Source organism: Lissotriton vulgaris, chromosome 5 (genome assembly GCF_964263255.1).
Source record: "Lissotriton vulgaris chromosome 5, aLisVul1.2, whole genome shotgun sequence".
Lineage (NCBI taxonomy): Eukaryota > Metazoa > Chordata > Amphibia > Caudata > Salamandridae > Lissotriton > Lissotriton vulgaris.
Window position 1 is genome coordinate 1,202,984,930 of NC_141693.1, and position 22,840 is coordinate 1,203,007,769.

The following is a 22,840-nucleotide window of genomic DNA, read 5'->3' on the forward strand; positions in this document are numbered from 1 at the left end:
AGAGGAGACCAAGAAGACAAGAGTGGATGTTGTGGGTCACAGATGCTCAACTGATGATTTAGCACAAATACCATTGGCAGAGAAGACAAAGACTGAAAGAGAAATGAAGTATGCACTAGTAAGGTGATTCTACGCGTCGTCAATTTTGGACAGAGCAGAGGATTCAGATTAGAGCAGATGGAAGAATGAGGACTGGAGAACCTCAAAGAAGATGACATTCCATTCCTTCCGTAGAAAGCCAGGAACCTGTGTTAGATTGTCAATCTATGCCAGGTCTATGTCTGCGAAAGACCTACAAACCATCAGGTTGAGGGAACAAGGTCTCATACTGTTGCCTTACCTTAGTACATTGATATTTAGTCTAGTGTTTAAAAATGCATTTGGAACGTTATCCTACTGCTTCATTCTACTCCTATCTCCTCACATCACGACTTAAACTTTTCATTATGGCCTCCAGCACATTTTCACTATTCTAATGATAACCAACTTTTAATCAAGGTGTTGGTCCTTTGAACTAGCCATGTCTTTTCGTTGTCGAGCACAGAAGCTAGCTTCACACCAGCCCCTCCCTCCTCACTATCCCTTAATATTTTCACCACCACTGGCACTGGGTCTGTAAATGTGTTTATTTTATAAAAAGACAGTAAATATATTGTATCATCTAGTTTAATACCCCACCGTTCATAATCCCAAACTACATTTTTTGTGGCAACATTATCAACAATTTTTTTATTGCACCACTTCTGTTATTATGTGAAGCACCTCTGGTAGAAGGTTTCTCTTTTCCTGAACCAGTGCAAGAAAATGCAGGAAATCTGGGCACCGCTCCACTGTTGAAGGATTCCATAGTCAAGTTCTTCTTAGCGGGACTTGGGAGAGCACCGGTTGTGAAAGCTAGGTCAGCATGCATTTTGATTGTGGGATGGTTCCCATGGTAGCTTGATGATGTTTTTCTGAGGCTGCATCTTTCTTAAAGAGAAAGATAGGACACGTTGTACCAGACATTGGGTTGCAGGATGAAACCTGTTTATGGAGGGTCATACCTTGGAAACTTTCAAATTTTACTTGCAGATAAGCTGGTTTAAAACAACTCACATCAGGGCGTTCAAAGTGTATATATTTTAAAAAGCAGTTTTAGACTCGGACTCTCCCTTACCTGCAGCGAGATTGCTTCGCCAGGTAGCATTTTCGGGACAGGCGCTGTTTAATCGCCTCACCGAACGGACCCGCCATCTTGGGTAGGGAAGGTTGACGGTCCAGTTGACCGCCCCTCCCGCCCTCTCTGGATACTTAAGGGCGGTCCCTTACACCTCCGTGACTTTTGCTGAACTTGGAAAATCTTTACCCTGAGGCGGAAAGCCGGGGCTCTTAGCGCTCTCTTGCTTACTCTGTTAATTAATTAAAATATCACTCTGATCGGATCACAAATAGGAGCACAGGCTCATCTGGACAGTCGCGCCCCGAGCACCCGTTAGTTGGAGCCGAGACATTTTAAAAAGTGTATATATTTTAAAAAGCAGTTTTAGACTCGGACTCTCCCTTACCTGCAGCGAGATTGCTTCGCCAGGTAGCATTTTCGGGACAGGCGCTGTTTAATCGCCTCACCGAACGGACCCGCCATCTTGGGTAGAGAAGGTCGACGGTCCAGTTGACCGCCCCTCCCACCCTCTTCCCTCCCCCTCTACCATGAATAAAAATAACGGACATGCACGTCCGCGCAGCGGGCGGGCGCAGCGGGCGCGCCGGCGGCGCGCCCGTCTGGGCCCGTCCGGGCCAGGTTGGGCACAGGGCCACCCACTATGCCCGTTTTGGACGAGCATCGAATTAGACACACAAGGGACTACCTCCTACAATTTTGCGCGGCAAATTCACTCCCAACTCCGATCCCTTTAATTACCTTCCATAACGATACTCCTGAGATACTCACCAACCAGACAACCAACAGCCTCAGTCTGGCTTTACTGAACTGCAGATCGGCCGTCAAGCATGCGTTAGAGATAAAAACGCTCCTTCAGGACCTACAATTAGACACTCTATTCCTCACGGAAACCTGGCTAACGCCTCATTCAGATGCTGATATTGTGAGTATGCTACCCAAGGATTACCTCATACACCATCAAAACAGAATAAAAGGCATAGGAGGCGGACTAGCGATTATTTACAGGAATTCCTTTACTTGCAGGCTACAAGAAGGAGGGATTGAGGACTGTGAAAGTGCTCATTTCTCACTTCAACTAACTCCCAATAAATCCCTGTCAGGTCTTTTGATATACCGTCCTCCGGGGACCACAGGTAACTTTGTCAGCTCACTATTGATGTACTGTGTTGTAATTTTACTATTGCGTTTTAGGAGTTACTTCTTTGCTCAGAGGGTGGCTGTCCTCGGTGCATTATGGCATTGCAAACAGAATACATGGTGGCTAAATATGATCATGAATAAATAAGGTGTTTTATCTTGATACATAGTGTTGCATATGTAGTTCATCAGTAATATTGTGTTCCATTGTTTGATTCGTGTCGTTTTTACTGTTTGGTTACTTTTCCTACTACACGCACCTTTCTATATTAGAAGGTGTCATTGTAGGACATCTGTGGTTCCCGTGTACATGACAGGCCCACAGAGGGAACCACAATGTTTGCACTCACCTCCTGTGCAGCGGATACTTGCTCTCCCAGTGATAGGGTGGCATACAGCACTGCCAGCTGGTTCTATGTGCCCTCTTACATCCGCCTGCAAAGACACCGACACAGGCCATGCTGTGCTTCAGAGGAGGAGGAACAGTGCTGCACCTGGTATCCAGAGCCACAAAGTGCAGATGGCCCTTTTAAGGAACCTCACTTCTGTTACTTTCTGGCCTGTAAGGGTTCATCCCCCAGCAGTGTATATAAATAATCATCCAAAGCGTGGGCAATGCTGGAGTAAAACAGCTTGTTGGCTTTGAGGGGTAGCTAGTAGTGTTTATGAGCTGTATGAGGCATACAAGAGTATGCACCTGTACCCGTCACGTCTCCAACACACCTGTCTTTTAACCAGCCTGTGTGATTTATTCACTATTAACGTAATAGTGGCAATAACTGATGCATCAGTGGGTGGTGGCCTATTTGAGCGACCGCTAAACCTTCAACCCCAAGAGCATGTGAAGGAGACGCAAGAAGGTTCATTCCATTCTACATGCTAGGCTTAGCAGGTCTGCAGGACCAACACATTTGGCGAACAGGTGGACACAGTGTTCAGTTATCAAGTGCAAATAAATGAACTCACCTGAATCACGGTTGACTCAATTCCAGAGGTAAGACCAGAAGAACGACCAGAGGAGAGACTCGGGGAAGCTGCACCTGCCCCAGAGGAGACCAAGAAGACAAGAGTGGATGTTGTGGGTCACAGATGCTCAACTGATGATTTAGCACAAATACCATTGGCAGAGAAGACAAAGACTGAAAGAGAAATGAAGTATGCACTAGTAAGGTGATTCTACGCGTCGTCAATTTTGGACAGAGCAGAGGATTCAGATTAGAGCAGATGGAAGAATGAGGACTGGAGAACCTCAAAGAAGATGACATTCCATTCCTTCCGTAGAAAGCCAGGAACCTGTGTTAGATTGTCAATCTATGCCAGGTCTATGTCTGCAAAAGACCTACAAACCATCAGGTTGAGGGAACAAGGTCTCATACTGTTGCCTTACCTTAGTACATTGATATTTAGTCTAGTGTTTAAAAATGCATTTGGAACGTTATCCTACTGCTTCATTCTACTCCTATCTCCTCACATCACGACTTAAACTTTTCATTATGGCCTCCAGCACATTTTCACTATTCTAATGATAACCAACTTTTAATAAAGGTGTTGGTCCTTTGAACTAGCCATGTCTTTTCGTTGTCGAGCACAGAAGCTAGCTTCACACCAGCCCCTCCCTCCTCACTATCCCTTAATATTTTCACCACCACTGGCACTGGGTCTGTAAATGTGTTTATTTTATAAAAAGACAGTAAATATATTGTATCATCTAGTTTAATACCCCACCGTTCATAATCCCAAACTACATTTTTTGTGGCAACATTATCAACAATTTTTTTATTGCACCACTTCTGTTATTATGTGAAGCACCTCTGGTAGAAGGTTTCTCTTTTCCTGAACCAGTGCAAGAAAATGCAGGAAATCTGGGCACCGCTCCACTGTTGAAGGATTCCATAGTCAAGTTCTTCTTAGCAGGACTTGGGAGAGCACCGGTTGTGAAAGCTAGGTCAGCATGCATTTTGATTGTGGGATGGTTCCCATGGTAGCTTGATGATGTTTTTCTGAGGCTGCATCTTTCTTAAAGAGAAAGATAGGACACGTTGTACCAGACATTGGGTTGCAGGATGAAACCTGTTTATGGAGGGTCATACCTTGGAAACTTTCAAATTTTACTTGCAGATAAGCTGGTTTAAAACAACTCACATCAGGGCGTTCAAAGTGTATATATTTTAAAAAGCAGTTTTAGACTCGGACTCTCCCTTACCTGCAGCGAGATTGCTTCGCCAGGTAGCATTTTCGGGACAGGCGCTGTTTAATCGCCTCACCGAACGGACCCGCCATCTTGGGTAGGGAAGGTCGACGGTCCAGTTGACCGCCCCTCCCGCCCTCTCTGGATACTTAAGGGCGGTCCCTTACACCTCCGTGACTTTTGCTGAACTTGGAAAATCTTTACCCTGAGGCGGAAAGCCGGGGCTCTTAGCGCTCTCTTGCTTACTCTGTTAATTAATTAAAATATCACTCTGATCGGATCACAAATAGGAGCACAGGCTCATCTGGGCAGTCGCGCCCCGAGCACCCGTTAGTTGGAGCCGAGACATTTTAAAAAGTGTATATATTTTAAAAAGCAGTTTTAGACTCGGACTCTCCCTTACCTGCAGCGAGATTGCTTCGCCAGGTAGCATTTTCGGGACAGGCGCTGTTTAATCGCCTCACCGAACGGACCCGCCATCTTGGGTAGAGAAGGTCGACGGTCCAGTTGACCGCCCCTCCCACCCTCTTCCCTCCCCCTCTACCATGAATAAAAATAACGGACATGCACGTCCGCGCAGCGGGCAGGCGCAGCGGGCGCGCCGGCGGCGCGCCCGTCTGGGCCCGTCCGGGCCAGGCTGGGCACAGGGCCACCCACTATGCCCGTTTTGGACGAGCATCGAATTAGACACACAAGGGACTACCTCCTACAATTTTGCGCGGCAAATTCACTCCCAACTCCGATCCCTTTAATTACCTTCCATAACGATACTCCTGAGATACTCACCAACCAGACAACCAACAGCCTCAGTCTGGCTTTACTGAACTGCAGATCGGCCGTCAAGCATGCGTTAGAGATAAAAACGCTCCTTCAGGACCTACAATTAGACACTCTATTCCTCACGGAAACCTGGCTAACGCCTCATTCAGATGCTGATATTGTGAGTATGCTACCCAAGGATTACCTCATACACCATCAAAACAGAATAAAAGGCATAGGAGGCGGACTAGCGATTATTTACAGGAATTCCTTTACTTGCAGGCTACAAGAAGGAGGGATTGAGGACTGTGAAAGTGCTCATTTCTCACTTCAACTAACTCCCAATAAATCCCTGTCAGGTCTTTTGATATACCGTCCTCCGGGGACCACAGGTAACTTTGTCAGCTCACTATTGGATACCACCACTTCATCTTGTACCTTGACCCCTAATTTTATCCTGCTTGGCGATTTAAATCGACATCTTGAGGACAGTACTAATAAAATTGCTGGGGATCATATCTCAGAATTAAAAGTACTTGACCTTCATCTGATTAACTCAGAGGCAACCCACACTAAGGGTCACCTCCTGGACCCTCTCTTTGCCAATCTCACAAAAATTGAAGCTCGCCCTTCACTCCCTCTCCCCTGGTCTGATCACTTTCTCATCCCTTTTACGTGGCAAACTAGCAAAACCACCGGCCACTTGAAAACTCCAAGAGAACGGGACCGACTATGGTCCAGAATACCTCTTGAAGACTGGACACAGGAGTTGACACGATCTACCCCTTCTGCAGATCCTGACCCTGTGTTAGCCAATGATAACTTTACTAATTGGATCACCTCTACCTTGGATATAGTCGCCCCTAAGATAGACTTAAAGAAAAAAAGTACCACCTTTAAATCACCATGGTTCTCACAGGAACTCAGGAATCTCAAGAAAATCTGCAAAATCCATGAGCGTAAATGGAGGAAAAAATGGGACCCCACCATCAAGGAAGAATATAAATCAGCGATGAGGACTTATAAAGCGGCGCTAAAAGCAGCCCAGGCCTCCTTCTTTGATAAAAAAATCAAAGCTGCCTCTAATTCTTCTCGTGAGACCTATAAAATAGTTAAAGAGCTCCTCACTATTCCTAACACCCCCTCAAACCAACAACCCACAGTTGCCAGATGCAACCAAGTAGCTTGTTTTTTTCAAAATAAAATCATCAATATTCTACAGTCACTCCCTCCTTTAAACGATGATAATCCCCTGTCCGCCCCATCAGCCTCCGTCAGTGGTCCAACTTTAGACAGTTTCAACCAACTTTCTGACGACGATTTTTTAAAAGTCCTTTCAGACTTGAAAAGTGGCTTCCCTAATGATCCAGCACCTATCCACATCCTCAAACAAGTTGGACCCACCATCTCGCATGTGGCCACCAACCTCATTAATGCCTCGTTTAACCAAGGAGTGGTCCCTCCCAAATGGAAACACGCCATTGTCAAAGCTCTTCAGAAAAAACCTGGTATAGACCCTGCAGATTTGACCAACCTCCGCCCAATTTCACTCCTTCCTGGACTAAGTAAGATTGCAGAGAAGGTGGTCAACAAGCAATTGTCTGCCTTCCTTGAAACCAACAATCTCCTTCGCCCCACACAGACAGGCTTCCGTCCGGGTCAAGGGACGGAGACAGCCCTTTTGAAGGTAGTTGAAGAGGCGAGATGCATCTTGGATTCGGGAGGATCAGTGTTACTGATCCTCCTGGATCTAAGCGCTGCATTCGACACGGTGGACCACAAAACTCTCATTAAGCGCCTCTCTAGTTTGGGAGTAAGGGGCACAGCCCTTTGCTGGCTGTCTTCGTTTCTAAAAAACAGAACATTTCAGGTCTGCGAAGGGAATGTGCGATCCGACATTCTCCCACTCCAGTGTGGGGTCCCCCAGGGCTCTTCATTGAGCCCTACACTTTTTAACACATACATGGCCCCCCTGGAAGATGTGGTCTCCCCTTTTGGGATAAAAGCCGTCACATATGCTGACGACACCCAAATGATCGTATCATTCTCTCTGGAAGAGGACAAGGTTAAAAACCTTCATGACTGTTTAGAGGGAATTCATGCCTGGATGTCCTCCTCTAGGCTCAAGCTCAATGGCTCGAAAACGGAGCTCATGCTGCTGGGAAATAAAATATCTTCTCTTCCATCCGCCATGTGACCAGCATGCTTAGGCCCCCTCCCTCAACCCAAGACTGAATTAAAAAGTCTGGGTTTTTGGCTTGAACAGGACCTATCCCTTAAAACGCAAGCGAAAAAAACAGCTGGCACATGTGTGGGGCTACTGCGTTCCACCAGAAAAATCCTCCCTCTACTTCCAGGACCTTCACAGAAATTGCTCGTTCAAGGTCTAGTCTTATCAAGACTAGACTATTGCAATGCTCTCTTTCTAGCTGCCCCAGAATCCACGATCAACATTCTTCAAAGAACACAGAATGCTGCCTCTAGGATTCTTACTGGGACCTCTCGCAGAGTCTCAGCCAAACCCGCCCTTAAGGCACTACATTGGCTGCCGATCCGCGAAAGGGTCAAATTTAAGGCCCTTTGCTCTACCCATAAAGCTTTGAAAAATCAAGGGCCCCCAATGCTAAAAGCTATGATCTTCCCATACAGACCCAACAGGCCCCTACGCTCAGCTCAAGGTCATCTGGCCACAGTCCACAAAACCAGAAAAGCCCGAACTGGAGGACGCCGTTTCTCGGTTACAGCGGCCACCTCCTGGAATGCTCTGCCATTTCATCTTCGTTCTGAGACCAATCTTTTGAAATTTCGCAAGCTTCTAAAAACACACCTCTTCCCGCAATAACTTCCTCCCTTCTCCGACTTCACCCTCAGAAGTTCTGCAATCCCAGCGCTGGGACGCTCACGGGCAGCCATGCGCTATATAAAACCTAAATTTCATTTCATTTCATTTCATTATACAAATGGTTGAAACATTCTCTGAGGTGGTAAATTGTGCTGGTAACACACAGAAAGGTCCACCCTTTTTTCACAAGTGTCAGCAGTAAATGTCAGGGGCTCCTATCAGGTAACCCCTCTCAGATACATTTCCCATCATGAGGCGGGTGTGGTTTGATTTACACACAGGCTTCAGTATGCAGCTCAGGGTCTGTACTTACAAGGCTAGCTCTGAATGCCAATTCTGTATTCTGAACATATAAAGCCCACATTTACGCCAGCTTTCAGCGTTTACTGACCTAGAAGCAAGATATACACGGCAGTGTTTCTGACTCCAGGTTCCAAGTTGGAGAGACTGAAGACTTTATTTCAGTGTCAGGGATATGGAGACCGAGGCTCTATCCGTGCAGAGAGGGGCGATCTATCCACATAGACTTCCTCATGAAAATTGCTGCCGGATGGAAAATGGCCTGCTCTTTCTTTTTTATGTTAGCCTCTGCGGCAAATGACTACTTTGTGTAATGCTCTCCCTACTGGCCCTTTCTGCCCGATGGGTGAGAGACCCCGTCGGCCTAAGCGGACAGCATTCTTTTGTTATGAGGACCCACACAGTTCTAGACGGGTCTGTCTGAAGAAGTTAAGTGTCTTGAACTGCCTTGGTCTTTGACAGAAGTCACTGTAGATATTTCGAGGTCGTTGTGAAGTGTTCATAGAAACTAGTTAAACTTGTGTTACTGTACTTGTAGGTAAGTGCAAGTGGTATTGCAGTTATCAGTGACTGTGCAAGCTTGTATCGAGGGCATTTCAGCATTAACGTAGCTGGTGAATATATAGAAGCAATGATTTGGAGACTGAAACGGAAGCCGTTATTAAATAGTATGCCCAAGCTGCTCACACTCTCGATCGTTGTCGGCAGAGAGGTTTTTAGACATGGGCAAAGTCCCACCTTCAAAGGCCTCCATCCCACATCTGTCTGAATTGTTCTGGGCAGGGGCCCCAACGTTCTAAAGATGACACCAGTTGCCGGTGGGTTCCCAGGGAGACAGAGCAGAGGATCGAAGGCGGGGAAAGAGAGAGGAAGGGATAGGGAAAAAAAAGTGTGTGTGTCTGTCTGACTTGTCTTTCCCTTTCTAGAGAAGTGGTCGGAGTTTTTGGTACTGAGGGCACGGCTCACAAAGGTAAACCTACACTTTAGTTCTGGTGTGCTATTTTTTTTTGGGTGGGGGGGGGGGGGCAGGGTATTCACAAACTACTAGTTTACTTTTACTAATAGTAATTTTACTTCTGCGGAGACTCCGCAGTTTGGACGGAGAACTCTGCACCTAAAAAGATTGGCCTGCCCAATCTTTTTGTCTGCGGAGTTCTCTGCCACGACTGCAGAATCTCCACAGTCATAAAATTACTTTTCGTAAAAGATTGGCCTGTCCAGTATTTTTGTGAGTGGAGTTCTCTGCCCTGACTGTGGAGTGTCCGTAGTCGTAAAAATACTATGAGTAAAATACCAAACACCGTAGTGAATGCCAAAAAAATAGAACATTTACACAATAGTCTAAGTTTACCATTGTGAATCAGCCCTTGATCTTATATTCTATTCTATTCGGTTTTGGTAGAGCGCGACAGCTGCCCCAGCAATGAGGCGTCCCGGCGCTAAGAACCCAGGGTCCTGGTCTGAATAGAGGGAGCCAGGTAGGAGGGGGGTTTTACGGGCAAGGGAATAGGAACGTTTTAACTGCCTTCCGGAAAACCGGTAGGCTGTCAATGGAGCGGATGTGGTGTGGCAGGTCGTTCCACAGTTTGGCTCCGAGGAACTTAAAGGAGCGGCCGCCCATGCGGCTAAGTTTTATGCGTGGGACGCGTAGGAGGTTTTGGTTTGAGGATCTTAGGTTCCATGACGGCGCATAGGGGGTGAGAAGGGGTCGAAGCAAAGGAGGACTGTTGAGTTTGAAGGTTTTGAAGGCCAGAATGAGGGTCTTAAACTTGATTCTGGAATCAACGGGGAGCCAGTGTAGTTTTTTGATGGTCGATCTGGCTGAGCATCTGCGGGGGAGGCCGACCAGAGTTCTAGCCGCAGAGTTCTGCACGCGTTGGAGCCGCGCTATCTCGCATTTGTTGGCACCCAAAAGGAGCACATTAGCGTAGTCCAGACGTGAGAGGATTGTGGCTTGTATAATGAGTTGGCGGGTTTTAGCGTTGAAAAAGCCTAGTATGTGGCTGAGGCTTCTCAGCAAGCCAATACAGGTGCCGGCAACTTTTTTGGTATGTGACCGAAAGTTGAGTGAGGCGTCCATCCAAACACCTAGATTTTTTACTAGGGTTTTGGGGGGAGGGATGGTGCCTAAGGAGGACGGCCACCAGTGCTCATTCCAGAGGCTGGTGTCTTTGCCAAGGAATAGCACCTCTGTCTTTCCGCCATTGAGTTGAAGACAGTTCATTGTCATCCATTGTGCGACCGCAGAGAGTCCGTTTTTAAAGTTAGAGGATGATCTGTTGGGGCCTTCTGAGAGAGCGATGGCCAGTTGTGTGTCGTCAGCGTACGACACTAATGTCAAGCCCCATTCTTTGGCCACTGCCGCCAATGGCTGGACATAAAGATTAAAAAGAGATGGGCTCAACGCAGAGCCCTGCGGAACTCCCTGCGGGATGGGGTGGGGTTTGGACAGGAAGGGGGGGGCGGAGACTCGAAAAGACCTGTTTTCGAGGAAAGATCTGAACCACTCCAAGGCATGTTCAGCTACTCCAAAGGTCTCCAAACGATTAAGAAGGATGTTATGAGACACCGTGTCAAAGGCCGCGCTGAGATCCAAAAGGATCAGCGCAGCACTTTGACCGGCATCTAGGATCGTTCGGAGGTGCTCTGTGGTGGCTAAGAGAGCAGACTCAGTGCTATGGCCTGGTCTAAACCCATTTTATGATGGGTCTAGAATGTTGTTATCGACCATATGTTGGGATAGAGCACTGTTGACATGCGCTTCCGCGAGTTTGGACAGCCATGGAAGCAAGGAGATTGGACGAAAATTCTCCGGTTTGGATGGATCTAGGGTGGGTTTCTTGATGATAGGCGAAACCCACGCTTGCTTCCAGGTAGATGGTACACGCGCTGAAGTAAAGGAGAGGTTCAGGATGGTGATGATTGTCGGTAGGAAGAAATTGAGAGATTCTAGGAATTGAGCCGGGCGCATAGGGTCCGCAGGGGAGCCAGATTTGACTTTTTTGCAAAGTCTGGTGAGGATATCGTCAGAGATTTCCGGGATGTGAGTCAAGATCGAGTAGTTGTTGGTAGGGGAAGGATTGCTGGGTGGGCTGGGGGAGTGCTGAGGAAAGGAGGTGTAAATTTTTTGTACTTTATCAACAAAGAACCTAGCGAGGTCTTCGCATTGTTGTTCGGAGGAGATACTCGGGAGGGGGGCTTTACTGCTCTGAAGTTCTTGTACTAGCTTGAAAATTTCTTTAGCAGGGGTGGGGCTAGATTCGATCTTATTGGAGTAGAAGGTGGTCCGTGCAGCACGGATGGCTTTGTGGTATGCCTTTTGCAGAAGTAGATATTTTGTTTTATCTTCTACGTTGTACTCCCTACGCCAAAGGCGTTCTGCCTTTTTGCACTCTTTGCGCAGGTTTTTTAGAGTGTCGTTGTACCAAGGGTTGGAAGGGGAGTTACGGCCTTTTGCCCATTTGGCAGGAATGAGACTGTCTAGTCCGTCCGTGATCCATTTATGAAACGCACTGTAGTTGTCGTTGATGTCGGAGTTGTTGTCAAGGTGGAAGTCCCCTAAGGTCGAGTGGAGGGCGTCTCGAGATAGTTTATGCCATTGTCTTTTTAGACGGCGGGTCGGTGCCATGTTGTGCTTGCTTTTATTGACCAGAATGGTCAATTTAATGAGGGAGTGGTCCGTCCATCCCATAGGGAGGAGGGCCTCTGAGGTGAGTTTCTCTAAGTTTGAGAAAACTGGGTCCAGGATGTGACCAGCAAGGTGGGTTGGAGTGGAAATGAAGGAGTCGAGCTGCAGTGCGGAGAGATCTGCAAGGAGCGTTTTGATCATAGGGTCGTTTATTAGGTCAAAGTGAAGATTGAGGTCTCCCAAGATCGTAAAGTTAGAGCTTTTAGTTATTAGGGAGGTACTTGTCTCGAGAAGAGCCTCAATGAATTTTGAAGTGGGGCCAGGTGGGCGGTAGATATAGAGACCAGATACAGCGAAGTTAGGATTTATGATAATTTTGAACTGGGCGCTTTCACAGTCTGGAAGGTCCTCTTTAACAAAAGAGCAAGAAAACGTTTTCCTGTAAATTATAGCGATACCGCCACCTCTTCCATCTCTGTTAATTGTCGACATGAGATAGTCGTCTGGCAGCGTAAGGTTGGGAATGGTGGAGGTGCCGTCCCGTAGCCAGGTTTCGCAGAGGAAGAGGATGTCTGGATTGTCGTCCAGAATAAGGGTATTGACCTCAAGGTGGTGTTTGACTAGCGATCTCACGTTGAGGTGATAGATCGTGATGGAGGTAGTTTTCTCCGGTGCTTGGAGCTGCTGAATGGGGTGGGGTGTGGCGGTAGAAAAGCTACAGCTTTGACATTGTAGGCACGTGAGGCCGGGCTTACCTGTGGTATTAGCGCAAGACCGCCCGGGGTTCAGGCTGTGTAGTAGCTCGCTTTCGTAGGAGAGGGTTAGTGACGGAGTTAGGCCAGGGGGACTGGCGAGAGGCGATGACTTGGCGAGGACGGGCGAAGACGGGCTTGCCTTAGGCGCGCCTTCGGCGCGCAAACGGCGCGCCCGCTGCGCCCGTCCGCTGCGCGTACGGTATTGACACATCCTTTATAGGAGGGAGGAAGGGGGGCGTGGCCTCCAAGGGGGCGTGGCCTGTCAGCACGCCGGCAATGGCGCCGTGGACGATTTTCGTGAGCCCGCTGACAGCGTGAGGCAGCTGTGCGGTGTGCTTTTTAGGACCGAGTCCCGTGAAGCCAGGTGAGTAGTGCTTAAAAACAACAAGTTATTCAGTGACACAAAATTTTTAAAATCAATTAGCGTCTAGCTCCCGGCTTTTCGCCTCAGGAGGTTCCAAGGTTCTGGCAGGTGTGCGCTATAGGTCAGCGTTTTATACCTGCTCGGAAGGGGGTGTGGCCTCCAAGGGGGCGTGGCCTGTCAGCACGCCGGCAATGGCGCCGTGGACGATTTTCGTGAGCCCGCTGACAGCGTGAGGCAGCTGTGCGGTGTGCTTTTTAGGACCGAGTCCCGTGAAGCCAGGTGAGTAGTGCTTAAAAACAACAAGTTATTCAGTGACACAAAATTTTTAAAATCAATTAGCGTCTAGCTCCCGGCTTTTCGCCTCAGGAGGTTCCAAGGTTCTGGCAGGTGTGCGCTATAGGTCAGCGTTTTATACCTGCTCGGAAGGGGGCGTGGCCTCCAAGGGGGCGTGGCCTGTCAGCACGCCGGCAATGGCGCCGTGGACGATTTTCGTGAGCCCGCTGACAGCGTGAGGCAGCTGTGCGGTGTGCTTTTTAGGACCGAGTCCCGTGAAGCCAGGTGAGTAGTGCTTAAAAACAACAAGTTATTCAGTGACACAAAATTTTTAAAATCAATTAGCGTCTAGCTCCCGGCTTTTCGCCTCAGGAGGTTCCAAGGTTCTGGCAGGTGTGCGCTATAGGTCAGCGTTTTATACCTGCTCGGAAGGGGGCGTGGCCTCCAAGGGGGCGTGGCCTGTCAGCACGCCGGCAATGGCGCCGTGGACGATTTTCGTGAGCCCGCTGACAGCGTGAGGCAGCTGTGCGGTGTGCTTTTTAGGACCGAGTCCCGTGAAGCCAGGTGAGTAGTGCTTAAAAACAACAAGTTATTCAGTGACACAAAATTTTTAAAATCAATTAGCGTCTAGCTCCCGGCTTTTCGCCTCAGGAGGTTCCAAGGTTCTTGCAAAACAGATTTCTGAGGACCATGGCACTCTTTTACTTTCGTCTTCTAAACCACTTACACCTTTCTCAGTGCATGAGTGGAGTTGGAATAGTAGATGCTCATTTCATTGAAGTCAAAGGTCGACCTCCAAAAATGTAGGCATGTAGATTGATTCCCAATGATTGCTTTAGTTTACACATTTGTATTATTATTTAGAAAATCAGCTATTACTCTCTGTCTGGGGTGTACAGTTTGCTTTCTTCATTCCCTCCAATAAAGTAGTATTATTACCTCTCGACTGTGTGGTGCATTTATTTTTTGTGTTCATTTATTTATCTCACCCTGAGCGTCATATTTTGGTATTAACCACTGGCCCCTCGGTTAAGAACCACAGCATGAGGTAACTGGACAGATTACTTAGATTATGTAATATGAGAATATGTAAAACAATCCTTAATTATTAAAATAATTTCTAGTATAAGCATATGTTTAAGAGCTGTTTGCTGTATGCATCTTCCTGTATATTATGTCTGGAATAACAGGCTGTTTGCTGGAATCCAGAATTCCTGCGCTTATTCTGAGTGTGGTGTATAGTGCCAACAATTCAACGTTTTCATTTTATAACACTACTCATATCGTTTGTATCTTTGTTAACCGCAGAAGAGCTAGACCTGCGTCTTGTGAATGGTGGGCACCGATGTGCAGGCCGCCTTGAGGTTCTCTACGGAAGTGCCTGGGGGACGGTGTGCGATGACCACTGGGACAAGTCAGACGCAGAGGTGGTGTGCAAGCAGCTCGGATGTGGACATGCTGTTGACTCTGTGGAAAGAGCCTATTTTGGCCAGGGAACTGGGCAGGTGTTATTGGACAAGGTGAACTGTACAGGAAAAGAATCCTACCTCTGGCACTGCAACCACGCCAACTGGAAATCGACTGCTTGCCGCCACAGTGAGGATGCCGGGGTCATCTGCTCAGGTATGTTGTGATTCCTGTCATTTCTGTCTTTTGCTCTGTTGGTTGGAGATGAACTGTCTACAGGGTCATTCTGTTCCTTCTAAACCAGTGCTACCCAGGTGTGCACTTGCATTATCAGCAGATTAGCGTGTGGAATTAAGGTTAGGACTGGAACTAAAAATACAGCAGGGAAGGGATTGCGTGGATAGAATCAGGACACTGTGCTGTGAGCAGAGTGATGCAAAAACTAGCAAAGGCTTGGCTTTGCTGCTATAGCTATACTGTGAAGTCTAAGAAACTTCAAGGTACATAAACCAGCAGATAACAAAGCTGTGCTGCACTTTTGACAGCAATAAATGGTTATGGGGAAAGAAAAAAGGTAGGCTTGTCCAAGGCCAGTAAAGTTCATTTGTCTGACCTCTGAGGGCATGAGGGCAGCTTGACACACATTAAACCTTGGATATATTCACTAATAATAATTTAACGGATCACATACTTTAGCAAAAAGGAGCCTACGTTTGTTAATAAACTCTCATATTCCCTGTTTGGGTAGCCATCCTTCAAGTGCGGAATCATGGATTGGCTTCTCAAGCTGGCAGCTGGATTGTTTGTGCTTGAAAACAATAATGCATATTTCTTCCACCAGCCAGCGCCTAGGCACGCATTTAAAGTTCTGGCAGCCACAGTTGTGCAAGTTCCATTGGAAATTATCTAAGCACACAGTTGGGTGCCCCCATTTGGTTCATGAGCTAAAGGTGAGCAAATTCACTTTGACAGGGGTCTACCCAAATGAAACAAGGTGCTTTCTCGAATGTGTACATGTTAAGGCATATAACTCCCTTTCAAAGATGTAAAAATGTATTGAGCAAATGGTGGCATGTGCTAGGCACCAAATCAGAGATTCATTCACAGATCTTAAGGCGGTAGTAAGGTTGCATTTCCCAGACTGAACATAAAGGATACCATTTACCACTTGCCAAACAATAACAAAGTGCCTTATTGACTAAATAGCTACTAGAAGAGCTGGGATAATGAATACGAGGAAGGGACAGATGAGTATTTCAGATTTCACCTCGAATATCCTATGTGACTCCTCACAACTTGAGGTCTGTTTTGTGTGCCGTTTATGTGTTTCTGTAAAGAAAGTCCCTGGTCTACCAGGCTTTTCTTTGAAGCAAATAACATTGAGTGAGGGGGCTGAGATTACTAGCAAATAGAACACTACCCACTGGCCAGGAGGCCAGTGTCCACCAAAGCTGATTAAAGATGATGCACAGTTTGTCTCCTGGATGACAGTAGATGTTATCTCTCAGCCTTTGGAGGAACATATTGTTACGAAGGAACACTCGTAATGCAAATTCCAGCAAAATATTTATTGTATCTGAAGAGCATGGAATGAACCAGCTTCCAGTAAGCATCCTTCCTCAAACTGTCCCAACAACTGAATACAAATATTCTAGGAATAATAGCTAGTCTAGCATTCCTTGTAACCAAGCAACATAATACTCCCCCCTGCTTCTCACTAAAATACAAAATAAAATAAATAAAAGTCAGAACAGATCAATAAAGTTAAAACAAGGTTACATACAAATATACATAGCAAATACATCTCCAAAAAGTAACCTGAAAGTACATAGCAAATGGCGGGTCAGATTACAACAAGAGTAACTTATTTATTGTTCTTATTTTTTGTTAACAATGTAGTCCTTCAACCACCTTCCTTCTCCTTACCAAACTTTGGTCTAAACTGAGGTCTTCTGTGGCACCCAAAACACCTGATGTGCTCACACTGACAGACTTGTCAAAATGGGCACTAGCATCATCCAAAATACCAGGGGCGTAGTATGTATGAGGTGCATTTTCCTTCATTGCGCTAGGCACACTTTTTAGGTCGAGCTCTCTCGACCTATTGTGATTGAGTTCCTCCTCAAGGGGCGTAGAGGGGTGCACGCGCGGCGATTCAGGAACGTGAACGAGCACGTACAGGCACGAGCGCACATCTCCTGTCCCGCAGGCAAACCAGCATTTAGTTTCACTGCTTACAGTGAGACAAGAGATGGCACGCTGTTCACACACACATGCGCACATACACACACACACAGGCAGGCAGGCACACACACACACAGGCAGGCACACAGGCACACACACAGACATCCCCTCCCTCTCTGCCCCTCCCCCCCACTTACCGGGCTCTTTCCGCGTCTCGTCTTGTGCACTCCCACCGCGCTGTTTAGCACCCGGCGATCCTCAGCTTGTTTAAAATATTTTGCGAGGCATAATCGCATATGGGCTCCAAAGGTTAGAACGCTGACCCTCCTTTTTCACAAGACCTTGTACCGGTGGCTGGGTGAGAGAGGAGGGTTTCGTGGGTGGTTTGGAAAGTCGACCATAAGTGCAAAGCGGCAATAATCGCACCCGAGCCTGCTCCCTCCACTCCAGAAAGAGGGGGATGTGACGCACTGTGGTTCGGCCCCCTCTAGTGGCTCAGTTGGGAATCTGCAAGCACATCCGCCTCTTACGTTCTCCCTCTCACGCGCACATACGTAGCCAGCACCATATTTTGGGAACCGAGCCTCTTCTTCAGTTCTATTCTGAGCTTAAAAAAACATCTGATCTGGTGAGTAAAATAGAAATGCTATTGAAAGTAAGCATTCATTGTGGTAATGCACACACCACACCATCCATTCCTGTGGCGTTCACTAGAGAATCAAGGCGGCGGCAGACACTGTGCAAGCCACAGGAGCCTCAGTTTATTGCTGTAGTGATTATAAAGAGGTGGGAATAAGCTGAGTATATTTTGAAACTAGAGAAGTGTTAGAAAATCCAGCGTTTTATACACTTTGCTCTCACCGTACGTACGGTGGCAGAAGCAGGATTTACTCAGAGAAGCCGCCTGAGTGTTAAAGATGTAAAATTCAAAATGTTCCTGGAAATACTTGCCCTTGCGTGCCGATGTCGAAACAGCTGCAGTACTGGTCATTGTCGTGCTCGACGATGCGATGCACACATTAAATCAGTTAGCACATGGCTGTGCCGAAGGAGTAGGGAACATGGATGTGGTCACGTTTTCGTTTCGGAAGGCCACCTGCGAGACCTGTCGACAGTGATCGCTAATTTTCCTGAAACTGCTTTCTCACCGAGAGCACATCCCCCTGTTTGACTTCCAGGCACCCGCTAATCTCTTCTCATGAGGGGATGATGGGCCAGAAAGCTGGCAGTGAGGTGCAATGTTGGCAGAGTGTTTTCGCACGTATCCTGAAGCATTTTACGACTGCGACATATTGACACTCCGTGAATTCTTCTTGAGAACTCCTCTTGTTATACAGTGGCGTGGGCAGGCTCTCCTCACGTTCAGCTGCTAAAGTGTTGGTTGGTGAGGCAGAGTGAGGTCTCCCATCCTCCTCGCAGTGTGCGCGCTCTCTCCCTACCCTCAACACATACTGTGAGGGGGTATTGGAGGGTTATAATTGCCTCTCCGATAGCTGAAACTATGTGGCCTCCTGCATATGTAAACTTTATTAAAGCCAGTAGGCTGCGAACGTGCAGTGCTGCTGCTGATGGCACAGGGGAGACTGACATCCAAGAAATTACCCCCCCCCCCCCCCCGGTATTTCTCAGGACGGGGCAGACATGCCCTTCCACCATTGGTGGGGAGACCTTGCTTGGTCCCCCGGAGGGCGAAATCCCACTTGCAGCTGCGCTTGAGCTTGGTGCAGCTCTGACGTGTCCACGGGCAGGGGGGAATAGCCCTGTCTCACGCAGCCTCCTCCGGTCTCCTCAGCTAAACCCATCTCCTTCACTCGGATGAAGCAATGCGGGGCAACAACGGAGTACCTCTGCTTCCTCTTTCCAGGTGGGCCATCAGCAGGTTGGAGCCCGTGAGGCTCCAACTCCCACCACGGCATGGCCTTGGTTGCCAGGCAATGCCGGACATTCCGACGAGTGCTCGCACAGCTGAGCGGCTGACCACTCACAAACAGCCTTCTCTCTCCTGGGCCCTCATGCAATGACCCGGCACGGCATCTTGCTCGGTGCTCTGCATCAGACAAGCAGAGTTCCTTCTACCAGCCGCCTTGCTGACTCCGCCCTCCTTCCTCGCGTTCTCCCTCCTCGCGTTCTCCCTTTGCTGCTGCGCTGACTCGGGGAGAACTCCACAGAGTGGCGGTGCCTGCTGCCCGGTCTTCTTTGTTGTAGCAGCGATCCTTAACTGTGCGCTAGTTTGATCCACACTCATATTCGCATATACACGTTTGCGTTTACACAATTTATTAAGGGACATACTAATAAAACAATAATAAAAACTCTGAACACAGCGGCGCTGATTGGAAAGAACTGTATTATAAATTCACTTTTCAAAACCATGGATTCTAAGACTCTCCATCAGTAGCTCTAGTCTACGAAGTACTAATAATTCTATGATTTCAGACAAAGTGAAACTCGGTTGAGAGGAAAACAAAAAGTCCCAGGTATATCTGCTGTAAGGACTACGTCAAAGAGAATAGAGTGATGTGGTTTAGTGTTAAATGAATCTTCGCACATGGCGCTTGAGGGGCCAAGGAAGGGAAGGGCAGAAGATGTGCCGCTTCAAGAATTCGCTCAGATGGCTAGCATCACACAGGCCTCTAAATGTTTCCTTCTATCTTCCTTCCCAAGGCCCTCAGGCCGAACTGACCCATCCCGGCCCGGCCGGGCACCCTTTGATTGTCAAGTGAGGTAACGAAACAGTTACATGCGCGGTATTAGGAGGAGACAAGATGCAATTAGCCGAGAAATTACTCTGATCTCATATTCAGGGGTCATAAAGGCAGTGTGAGGAACAAAAAGTCCCCCCACCCATGTACTCTTCAGCGACGAGACAGTCACTGTAGAAGGACTAAGGGGCAGGCTGCCTAAAGTTTGCGGAGCCGGATGACTCGCAACTTAAAAAATTAACTTGCAACAGCATCGTTGAGCACCAAGTGCGGAAGCAAGAATCTATCGGCTGCAATGGAAGGCTGGGAGCAAGGAAGTAGCCAGAAAATACAAATACCACCAACTTTGAACAAAACTTTCGAAGGCATCAAGAAAGTGTAGGAAGGGAGCTCAAACCTTCCCTGAAGTACTTACTTGTCACTGCCATCCAATCATCTGTTCATCGATTCATCCTTTCACCCTTCCATCCACCCACTGATATCCATCGTTTCACCTTTATGTCCTGCCATCTATTCAGTTATTATTCCGTTTTTCACCATTCCATCAATTCACACATCTGCCATCTATGTGTACATCTATCCATATATCCATCCACCCATAAATTCATCCTTCCACTTAGACATCCATCAGTAAAGGCTTTCATACATCAATTGTTCCATTTTGCCATTCTCTCAGACTTAAATTTACTCTGCCATATTTTCACCCATCCATCCACTTCTACGTTCACCTATCCATCAACCTATTCATTCATCTACCCACTCATCCGTTCTGTCACTTGTCGTAGCTATCTTTCATTGTTTCTTTATCTCACCTTTCCTTCCTTTCACTCTTCTTTCCCTTTTCTATTAACATGATTTAACATGTGTTTCTTCACTTTCATTGTGAACTTTTGCTGAGTTATAGACAGAAGAGGTCCATCCCCCCCACGCCCTCTGCAGCTGCTAAAGTGAGGGGTTCACAACACCCCTGATTGGAGGTTGCAGCCGCAGACAGCCTTTTTTGAGTCACAGCATTCCTACTCCATTTCCTACTCCCAGAAGCAGCAGAGGGAGATTTCCAGGTGCAGAGGAAGTTGATGACTGGTTAAGCAGCTGGCAATTTTTTTTTTCGCTGCCACCTTAATGACCAGCTTAATGACCGCTTCACATTATGAGGAACGTCTGGCTTCAGGAATTGTTAAAAGTTAACTAGGCCAGCTGGCCTCAGGAGGACTTTGAGAACTTCGAGGTCTACTGGAAGTATGGAAAATCTCCATATTCACCGTACTAAACGGGCATAATTTAAAACGTGCCTTGCCATAGATAGATACAGGGCTTTAAGTGGGCTGGGTCTGGCCGGTGCTCAGCTCCAGAAATTCTAAAAAGTAGGTGTTGAGAATGGTCCCTATCGGGCTCTCCATTTTTGCCCTCACCCTCAGGGTGGAAAAAAACATCTTAACTCTGCAGCAGTACCACCTTTCACTGCCTCTGATGTAACTTCAAAGAGACTCGTTATAGTTATTTCAAAGTCTTATCATTTCAGATCAGAAACATTTTCAATATCATATACAACAAAGCCATAGTTGTTGCTTATTTATCTTATGCATCTAACAACCATTAACAAAGCCAATAGTTCTGGATTGTTATAGGTGGAATGTTACTAATTGTATTATATATCTGGATCCAATGATAAAACAAGCATTGGCATAGCCAATAGGTCTCGCCTTTGGACCTTATAAGTGTTTAACCATGCAACAGTTAATGTTGTTGACGGATATTGTGATGCATAACTAAATACTTATAAGGTCCCAAAAGCTAGACCTATTGGCTATGACAAAGCTTGTTTAAGGGATGCCTGGGATGAATTGATAGCCCGTCCAACATCCTCACATGTCGGACGGACAGGTCGGACGTGAAAACTGAATCAACGGATCCAGATATACGGAATGAGCTGGTTGTCGCCGAAGGATATTTCCAGTAGACTTAGAACTACACAGTCTTTATAGAATATCATCAAATCAGATAGTGAACTAAATGATTGAGCTGCAATTTAAACTGTGTATAGAAAATTGAAGTTAACGACATGTTATTCATTTTTACGTAATGTTTGTTGTTATGTTTATCCACCTTTTTTAATGATTTTTTAATTAAAATTAAATAATATTTTTGCGAATTCTCTTGGTACATTGAGTTGTTTACTTTTAACAATGTCTACTTGAAGGTCTGTTATCAGATTTGTTAGACCTGTATGTTGCCTAGCTATTCATTATAACATATATTACGACAGCCCGCCCTTTTTAGGTCGAGCAGACCTACCCTCAATGCGTGAGCATTGAAGGTGTCTGCTTCAGACCTATTGTGGCCCATATTTAGGAATGTGGACAGCTACCAGACGCGCGCTTTGACGATGTCAGATTTCACCTCGGGAGCGCGCGTCTGAGCTGCGCTTGCGCGGAGCAAAGCCCTTGCTCACACACAGACACAGGCAGCCCCCACCTCTCTGCATGCACGCACGCACACACACACACACACACACAGGCGCGCGCATGCACACGCAGGCATACGGCACACATACAGGCACACGGCACACTATCCCCTGCCTTGCATTCTCTCTCAATCACACACAGTCAAGCATGCGCACACACATTCCCTCGTGCGCACACGCGCGCACACACTCCCCCCCTCCCCTCCCCCACAGGCATACACACAGGCACGCACGGACTTCACATCAGCCCTGGGCCCCACTCACCGACTGCGCTCTTCCGGCGGGGCTCCTCACGGCGCGGCGCGTCTCGTCTCCTCTTCTGAATCGGGGCTCCCTCAGGTCAGAGGAGCCCCGCAACAGGCGCCACACTCCTCCTTCTCCCCGGCCCCCTCCTGGGGACCCGGGCTACCCCGGACCGGCAGGGCGCTCCATGCGCCGGCATGCCTTTTCACGGACTTCGGGAGGCGGGACTTCCGGTCAGCCGCGAGCGGATTGGCCGGCCGGCCAAGAGCTTCCGGGTCGCCGCGGGCAGCGCGGCGGCACCCTCCCTATCACTATAAGGGCAAGGTCTCTGCTCTTATTGAACTATGAAGCAGCCCGTGGATTTATTTTTGAATTTCAAGCCTGCTAATTAAATTGCTTAAGCGTTGGGCATCCATTAACTCACGTAGTTATACT

The 22,840-nt window shown here is 47.5% G+C and overlaps 1 protein-coding gene across 1 annotated transcript in view; it reads left to right on the forward strand.

Moving 5' to 3' along the window:
* LOC147712268 (uncharacterized) overlaps positions 1-22,840 on the forward strand; it is a 593,266-nt gene that overhangs the window by 89,145 nt on the left and 481,281 nt on the right. The window contains exon 3 of the mRNA XM_086919610.1: positions 14,714-15,028. Within this exon, the coding sequence (XP_086775736.1) occupies positions 14,714-15,028 (315 nt within the window). The remainder of the gene's footprint in view (positions 1-14,713; positions 15,029-22,840) is intronic.